A 9,322-nucleotide genomic window follows, 5' to 3' on the forward strand; every position below is an offset into this window, starting at 1 on the left:
CTTACAAATGGCCTGAAATTCAAGTCTGTTTCTCTGCCCCCAGCTGTGCTGGGGCAAAAGAAACATCTTAGGAACTGAGCTAGGAAATTACAGCCCAATTCTCAGGTGCTTTTAGTCCCTACTGTGATAAAATCACCTGATTGTTAAAATATACTCCCTTCAAATCTGTTACTCTTCACTGTTCTAAGGAAGACAGGGTTCAAAGCACAGGAATGAGTAAGCAGCACAAATTACAGCACCTGGGACCTTTATTTCTGCTCCAAATCACTCCATCATCAAACCCCTTCCACAGCAGCCATGTCTGTCCCCTCCTGGCAGAAGCCAACCAAACGTCCACCACTAACATTTTGAAACTGAAACTTGGGACAGCAAATCTTAGAGGATCTTGTTGAGTGGCTTTTGCTCCCAATTGCCAGGGAAGATTCCTGGTATATACTCCAAAGAAATCCTCCATTTTATCCAAACACTAGTGAAAGTTTGCAGAAAGGAGGGGGGTATGGAGACCATGAGGGCCCAGTTAGTTTCCTGTGCCTTTTCTTGTTCAGCCCCACAGGGCTGTGATATGTTCAGCATGTCACATGTCTTCTGTGGGGAGAAGGAAGGTCAAGATAGCCACCTTGGGAAAGGATGAGTGCCCTTAGCCAGCTCCAGCTGATGGGGTGGATCCCTCAACCCCACACAGCACATGATCACCTCTGAGCCCCTTTAAAATAATGGCAAAGGCATCAGCAGACAGAGTGGACAAAGCTGTTGAGGAACAGAATCAAGTGTCTGTTTCCCCACTGCCTGCCTCAGAGCAGCAGGACAGAACGTGAAGGCAGAGAGAAGCCAGACCTGAGGATTCCTCCTTTCAACACTCACACTATTCAGCCTGCTGACTGCTATGCCTCCCCTCTCCTACACTTCCCAGCTCAAAGGTGGGACATCATCTCCCAGGGTCCAATGCCAACAGGAGATCCTGGAAACTTCCCATCATGGATCACATCACTTAAATACATCCCAAATGATGTACAAATGAGAGCAGTGATTTATTTTCCATTTCTCTTGACCAACACAGAAGAGACTACAGGCTGGTTTGCTTGTGAAAACCTCACACTTGTGAAAACCATCCCATTCACAGACCAGGGAGTGCTTTGAGTGTTTACAATGAAGCAGAAGAGCTTTAAAAGGGAGTATCAGGGATCTGGAGGGAAAGACAGTTCATTCATGCCAGTCTGAATTCCTGCACACCCACCTGTTCTGTTCCATGCAGCAACCCCCACTGTGTAAAGATGAGCCCATGTTTTGCACAAGCTAAAATTACATGGGGAACACCTGTGTATGCCACACAAAGCATAGACCACAGCACAGTGAGAACAAGGTATTTCCCTGGGGCTTGTCTTGCAGCTTTGATGGCCTTCAGCCTGGCCCTCCTCAGTCCTTTCACATCTGCTTCTCACCACATCTGTCAGTCACACAGACAAAACTGGGGGCTACATCACAAAAGCCCCTCATCTAAGCCAGGAAGAACCCCCAAAAAATCAGTGCTGCTTATCCCCAGAGCCTGCATGGTTGTGCTGTAAACATGTTGAAGCTCATTCTAGTCTAATGTCAACCAAGATCAGCAATGCAAAGTGCATCTGGCTACCCTTAGAGGCACGACACTGGTGTCATTAAAGAACAAACACTGCAGTGTACCTGGAGGGAGGGAGGCATTCACTGCCAAAAACCCAACTGCATTGCTAAGATCTGGAACACACCAGAGCAACCTGTGCACAAGCCATCTCCTGCTCTATAACCTGGCTGATTCCTCAGCTTAGCACAAGTGTGTGTCAGAGGAGCCAGCCCCGAGCAGAAGACAGCACCTCTGCCAACCCAAACACGGGGCCCTAAGCTGGGCAGGTGCTTCCTTCATGGGGACAACCAGCCAAATCTGACCAAATTTGTTTTGAGTCAAGGCCTGGAGGGTGAAGCCAGCTGCAGTTAAGCTGTGACTGGCTCCAAACCCAAGCTGTAATCCAAACCTCATTCCCTCCCATTAAGAAGCAGCTCTTCCAGTCTCTGAATAGTCCCATATGGGCAGACTCCAGATTCAATGTAAACACACATTGACTCAACATAAAAATGGATCCTGCTTTTACCACTGCAACATCCCAAAAGCTCTGATATTTTTAACCAAACCACAGAGGGTTTAGGCACCTCATTCCTAAAACCATGGTTTTTCATTCCTTCATGATCCTTGGGTACCTGTAGCCACCCAGCACTCATGAAAGGAAGTGGGATTCTTTGAGTTTCATTCCACTTTTGGCTGGGACCGTCCTCCTTTCTCATCAGCCTCTGGACCACCCATGCCCCCAAGGAAAAACACTATTTCTCTGACTTCTTATCACCAGCATCAAAGTTTTCAAAAATTAAAACAGCCAACCAATATCCAGGGCTGAGTGTAAGAGCCACAAATCCAAGGCAGCCTTGGTTAAGTCTGAGTCAGAGGCAGGTGTGTTTGAGAAGCTCTTCAAGTCTTTCAGTTCCTTACACAACTAAACATGGAAAGCAAAGGATACAACTGGTAGCAAGACTCCTGGCAGTATAATAATCTAAGCCACCAAGCCTTGCAGAAAAACCAATATTAAAAGCATCATAGAACTCAGAGCTCATCAACATTCCCAGTGTTACAAAGTGAAATTAGTCAGCAAGTTGCAGCATCAGGGTGTATCAGCATCAGTCCAATCCAAGGGTTCTTTTGCAACCCAGAAGGGAATAAAGTTTCCCGCAATCTAAACCCTGTGGCAACACCACAGGAGGGAAAGCCCTATTTGTTGACAAGTTCTGTGATGCAGATGCCAGGACAGCCTCAGGAATAGCTGAGAGAGGCAAGGACAGTAATAAATATCTTGTTTGGACTGTAGGGAGGAAATGGCTTAGGCCACCAAACACTTGGGTATCATTAAACTACAGTATTCTGACTCATGGAGGGAGCTGCCTAAGAGCAAAATCTGACTGCAAAGCTGTAAAGTTCTTGTTTGCACACAGGAAACAAACCCTTGCTTGGAACATGGAGAAGTTTCAAATCACAGGTCATCACAATTTACCTGGAATCAATAAGGCTGTTCTGGGATCAACAGGTTTCTGTCATTGGCAAAAACTGCATCAATTCCCAACCCTTACAGAAAAAATCCTGCACCAGCTATTCAGGAGGCACCAGAATCAGCAGTTTTTAGTAATCATTCCTATTCAGATAGATTCCCTCTGCAGAGAAACCTGACCAACTCGCCTGGCAGGAAATAGCAACATGGGGTTCTCTGCTTAACTGCACTTTGTCAAGGAAAAGAAAGCAACAGAAAAACCCAGAAGTCCTGAGGGTCACATTCTTCAACTCACATGACAGCATTTAATGTCTAGTGAAATGAAACCAGAGTTATATATGGACAGAGGCAGCTTGAGGCAGGAATGCAGCAGACAATAGCAGCTGCAGAAAACGCCTTCCCCCTACCTGCCCAAGTTTGGATCTCCCTATGAGGAAACACGATGCTGCACACATGGTCCCAGGGCACAGGCAAGTCTGGACCCGGCTCACCCCAGTGCCAAGTCAAGGGCAAAGGTTCTGATTCAGTTGCATTTTGCTCCTGTGCACCCTGGGGTAAAAGGGAGCTTTGGGTGTGTGCCAGTAAAGCTTCAGGTCTTTTGTTTCCTGAAAATGGCTGAGGAGGGGAAAACCCTCAGCAGTTCTTGGGTCTCCTAACAGAGTGAACCTTACACATGAGCAAGCAGGGGAGGTAAAAGGCAGTTCAGCAATTTAAAATTTATGTCATGGACTACAAAATTCCTAACAGTGGAAGCAGCACACAACAGTTACTGCCATGGGTTACCACCCTGGGTCCAGACTTGCCTCCTGTCTTTAGTGCACAGAGCAGCATGGAAAGGCAACTTGCCACTGTGGCCTGTTCCTTCCCTGCCTCTCCTAAGGCCCCTTCATCTGGGATCTGAAGGGCTCCAGCATAAGGCAACAAATTCCACCAAGAACTGGATCTAGCAAAGAGAAAACTCTGCAACTAAACCTTTGCTACCTTGCTTGAGAGAGATGCTACTGGGAAAGTAAAGCCCAGATAAGGCCTGTTCCTCCCCCAATAAACCCATTCTTCCCAACAGCCAGGATGGGCACAGCAAGTGCCCTGGCAAGCTCCCTTTTCTGCCATGTGAGCTCCCTGAAGACACTGTGATGAAAAGCTGTTGGTGGAACACCCACCCTGATTTGTTCCAAGAACATAAAAACCTCCATCTCCTGAACAGACCCCAGAAATGTTTTCCAACATGATATTTCTCAGGTTTCCCAGACTTTAATGCTAGAACCATTAAAGTGAGTGAACGAAAGACGATTTTAGTAATACCTGGCTTTTAATTTTTGCAGGGAAGGAAAGTATGACCATTCCCATAATGCATCCATCCATACCTGGTGGGCATCTCCAGAGGGCACTATGTAGGCTTGGACAGGCTCCTGTACATATCTGGGGTTCTTCATCACCTGTCGCAGGTGCTTCAGCAGCTCTGTTGTAATTTTTGGACTCATCTTCCTACCTGCAACTAAAACAAAGCACAAAACTTCAGTGTTTCCCAGCCATCCCAGGTCACCCACGTGCACAGGCTGAAGGAAGCTGTTTCCACTGGGAACTCCCCTTGAGGACAACTGTGCCAACATCACCCCTCTCAGACCAGAATTTCACCTGTCTTGTCTCTTCATTTCTTGATAACAAGAAATCAGGTTAAGGCCAGAGAGTCGAAGCTGGCCTGTCCTGGGAAGGATCCTTCCCACCTGGTGAAGGATGGCATGCCCTGTGGTGATACACATAAGCTTAATGCACTGGTCAACCCCTTCTTGCACGTGGAGAGCATCAGGAACAAAGCACCTCAGACATGCCCTGTGACAGCCAGGAAAGGTCCTGGCATGGGAGCCAAGTACACACAGATCAGAATCACCCCACCTACCAAGTGCACTGAGAGAAACTCTCAGTCTTTTCACTTTAGGGCTAGGGATGCTGTGGCTTATACACCACAGGAGCACAGCCTGCTGGGAGAGGAAGACATGCCCATTAGGAACTCAGAAATGGACCAATTATACATGTAACTTTTAGATGTTTTACGTAGCCCAGAGTTTCATCATGAACTGCTGACTGAATTAACTCAGACAAAAGAAATCTGCTCCCAAGGACATTCAGAGGGATGTATTCACTGGCTACATTGACCTCAGGGCTGCACACTAGTTCACCTAGCAAGAACCTAGCTGTAACAGGAGGAACAGCCCACTGAGCTCTCAAAGTGACTGCCAGAGGACAACCAAGGATGCTTATGGGAATGTGGGAATATTCTCTAAAGACCTCTGGCAAATGCTCTGCAGATCTCAGCTGGTGTCAGGCAGGAGTGGGGCACAGCCTGGGTGGCACATAGCAGATCAGAGGGAAAACCAAGGGCACAGGCCAGCCTCCCTGGGTGTGTTTTTGCAATGGATGAGTCTTTGGCACTGCAGTGAACACCAACCTCTCCATGTGCTCCCCCAAACCCTCACGAGCCAGTGCCCGCTGTGAGTGCCAGCACAGTGATGCACCAGGCCCTGCTGCTGTGCTGGCACGAGAGATGGCTGCAGTGGGAGGCACATGCTGGCTGCAGAGGATGACTGGCCAGAAAAACCAGGAAAATCAAGCAGCCTGAACCTCAGAGGTTCTCCACCTTTTTCTTCACTCATATCTCCAAAGTGTTCCCAAAGAGGGATAATTCCCTTCCCAGTTTTCTCCCCAGGCCTCTCACATTTTTAAGAACTCTTATAACTTTAATGCTGTCGCTTTCCAGGGCAAGGTGGGTTATGTGCTGCTTGAAGGCCATGCTATAAAGTATTTTATTCTGACCAGTTAATTTCACAGCTCATTTCACAGCCATGTCTACAAATGGGTCATAGAGGGGAGAAGCAAACAGCATGCAAGTCTCAAACATTTTTTGCTTATCCAGGCACTTATTCTATTTACACCTGAGTAGCTACCAGGACTCCCAGATGACATTACACTCTTATGGCAAAACACAATAAGGCACAGTCCCTCCCCTGAGATGTTTGCCATCTGAACAGGAAGGCAGAAAAGCTGCCTCCCTTTCACAAGGTTTGATTTGACCGAGGTCACACAGTAGCCCTGTGACCAAATCACAACCTGAACCAAGATCTGGTGCATTCAGGTGTAAAGAAAACCGAAGACCACCATTCACATGTCTCATCACAGGAACTTTAGAGCACACCAGACTTGTGTGAGACTGACTCTGCCCACAGAGTCAGGTACACAGGTACAGTCTTTTAAAACCCAGAACACAATAAGCAAATCAATCTCAAAAGGCACCATACTGGTGTATCCTCAAACTGGTATCTCATCCCTTTGCAGGGGATTCCACCTCAGATTTATTTCCAGCACAAATGTCATTGTTTTATACAGTGTTTGCAAGCTACACTGAACTTTACAATACTGTGATTGTTTCTGTTTGTCCTCCACAGTGAGCTGCTGTAATACTCTATAACATTGCTGCTGATTTATGTTCAGATAGAGTGAAACACACAGGAGAGAGAACAACAACATAGTGACTAGCCAGCAGAAAAGAATCTCCTTCTACAAACTCATAAGGACACAGCTTCCTTTCTTGGCCTGTGCTTTGTCTCCAGGAGTCTAGAAGTCTCATATAAATAGGCAGGGCATGACAAGGCTTTGCCTTTTAATAACGCTCCTTGCTGACAAGCCATGGTTTTCTTAGCAAGATGAGATTCTCTCAAGGACAAAAAAAAAAATAATTTTAAAAGTATTCTAACCGTTGAAAGATTTGCTTTCAATATTAAAAACACAACTAAGGTAGATTAGCATCAAAACCCAACTTAAGGAGTACTTCCACTTTTGATAACCCCCACATTATAAGAAATGGCTTTCAAAAGATTCTTCACAAACTTTACAATAAAAATTGTTTTCAGTTTCCAGAGAAATAGAAGCTGTTTTCTCAGAGATAGTTGGTAGCCATTTACTCTGGTCACCCCTATAAGCCTTAACAGGTTACTCTTCCTTTCTTGGCCATAATTACAAGCCTCTACAAAGTTAAAACAGCTTCTCTATCATTACTTCTATCATTATTTAATCAGATTAAAACGAAACACAGGTGAAATTAAGGTAGTGGCTGTAGCAGTACAAGAACCACCCCTATTTCCTGCCCCAACTTTTTCCAAGGTATCAGGCTCCTTTGTTACCTGTCTCTGCAGTTCCCCACGTCTGGATGCCACTTGTCTTTGCTCACACAAAATACCATCCAGCTCTTTGCTCGGCCTTCATAAGCTCCACCAGGCCTGAGAAAGCAAAGGGCAAAACTGAAGTGGCTAACAAACTTTGCCCGCCCATAAAACATTCTCATCCCCCAGCCTGAGCTGAACATGCATGAACACTGTGTTCTTGGTGGTAAGATTAGAGATGCACTGAGGGTGAACCATGAGGGAAAAGGGAATGTCAAGGGTCAGGCATTTGCTTGTCAAGATTTATGATTAAATCTTGCAAGCGTGTGCTGGTTTATGCCAATTTGTTTTCTTAGTCACTCTATCAGGGCCCACTCCCCATACTACAGATGGGGAAATTAAGGCAGAGCAGGAGTAACATGCAAAGTACCACTGTAGCATGACAAGAGTCAGAGCTGGATCCCAAAATCTGCCACTGTCTAGACATATATTATCTACACCTCACTCAGACTGCAGGAGGCAGCTCTCCAAGAGCCCAGACCAGATCCTGCCTGGACAGCATCTCCATCCGACACATGGGGCAAAGAGCAACCGCGAAAATGCTGCCAGAGGAAGCAGACGCGTCCTCCTGCCTCCCACATGCATGCACAGTGATGGGCTGCTGTGAGCCCCAGTGCCAGCAATGGCCAGGGCCACCAGGCTCCCTGTGTCAGGGTGTGTGCCAGTGCCACACTGGAGAAGGGAAGCAAGGCCAGCAGCCCTGGCTGCAGCTGGGTCTGCCTGTGGCTGTTGTGTAGACCACCCTGAGCGTTTATGTCATGTTTTCTTCAGATATGCTCATCCTTGTGATAATTTCCTCTCCACTTTCTCTTTTATGAACAGTGTTGTTCAAAATAAGCACATTGGCTTGGATAGTCGGGAGCCAGCAGCACCACCTCAAAGGCAGGCTGCTCTTGCTTCCCTGCACACAGGGCAGCCCAAGCAGCCATACACTTTGGCACAAGGCCATTGCTTATCCCCTCTCCACAGCACCTGCAGCACCTCAAACTCACCAGACAGAACAGCAGAATGGTTAGGGTAGAAAAGGACCTCTGGTCGAGTCCAAACCCCTGCCAAGGCAGGGTCACCTGAAGCAGGTGACACAGGAACACACCCAGGTGGGTTCTGGATGTCTCCAGGGAAGGAGACACCAAAGCATCCTTGGGCAGCCTGTTCAGTGCTCTGCTACCCTCAATGTAAAGAAGTTCTTCCTCATGTTGAGGTGGAGCTTCTTGTGTTTTAGCTTATGGCCATTGTTCCTCGTCCTGTCACTGGGCACCACCTCTAAGGGCCTGGCACCATCCTCTTGCACCCACCTTCAAACCATTTACATGCATTGATGAAATCCCCTCTCAGTCTTTTCTTCTGCAGACTGAACAGGCCCAGCTCCCACCGGATCTCCTCGTAAGGGAGATGTTCGTGTCCACCTGGGCTAAAAGCCTCCCCCAGCCCTCCAGAGGACTGACGGAGCCGCCTGGGCCTGGCCACCCCGGCCGGGCCCGGCTGTCAGTGCCGGATCCCCTGCGGGGCCTGGGCACCCGGGCTGGGCCTGGGGACCCTCCGGAGACCGGCTGGAGGGGAAAGCCGTGCCCAGGCCGGGCCCGGGGCACAGATCCCGCTCTCTGCCATCAGCCTGGGGCACCCACCCGGGGCTGCCCCGCTCGCCGCGCCTCACCTGCCTCCGGCCCGCCCGCCGCCGCCACGTCAGCGCCCACGTGGGCCGCCAGGGCCGCCCCCAGCGCGTCACCGCTGATGTCACGGGGCGCGGGCGGGACCGGCACCGGCACCGGGGTCAGCCCCGGCGCCGCCACTGCCACCGCCGCCGCGCTGCCCGGCGTGACCGCCCGGTTGAACGCTGAGGGGACCGCCCGTCCCGTCCCGTCCCGTCCCGTCCCGTCCCGTCTGGCTCTGTCCCCCGCCGGCGCTGTCCGGACAGGGCGCGGGGCTCCGTGTCCCGGTGAGGGGAAGGCGCTGTGGAGCCCGGGGCACCGGAGTGCGCTGCAGCCGGCGGGGAGGGACCGGAGCGGAGCACAGCGCCTGCCCCACACCTCGATCTGTGCTCGCCTC

General features: G+C 49.3%; 1 protein-coding gene across 3 annotated transcripts in view; it reads right to left on the minus strand.

Moving 5' to 3' along the window:
- Window positions 1-9,016, minus strand: part of XPNPEP1 (X-prolyl aminopeptidase 1) — a 30,918-nt gene extending 21,902 nt beyond the window's left edge. Inside the window, exons 1-3 of one of the 3 annotated variants that reach the window (XM_071446117.1) lie at window positions 8,931-9,016; window positions 7,238-7,333; window positions 4,427-4,557 (exon numbers count right to left, since the gene is read on the minus strand). In XM_071446117.1, the coding sequence (XP_071302218.1) occupies window positions 4,427-4,543 (117 nt within the window). In that variant the 5' untranslated portion in view covers window positions 4,544-4,557; window positions 7,238-7,333; window positions 8,931-9,016. Of the gene's footprint in view, window positions 1-4,426; window positions 4,558-7,237; window positions 7,334-8,571; window positions 8,910-8,930 lie in introns of those variants that run through there. The other 2 variants (XM_071446118.1, XM_071446119.1) reach the window with 2 other exon arrangements.
- Window positions 9,017-9,322: the final 306 nt, after the last annotated feature.

Source organism: Agelaius tricolor, unplaced genomic scaffold (assembly GCF_023055355.1).
Source record: "Agelaius tricolor isolate 1412-34295 unplaced genomic scaffold, bAgeTri1.0.p SCAF_22, whole genome shotgun sequence".
Taxonomy (NCBI): domain Eukaryota; kingdom Metazoa; phylum Chordata; class Aves; order Passeriformes; family Icteridae; genus Agelaius; species Agelaius tricolor.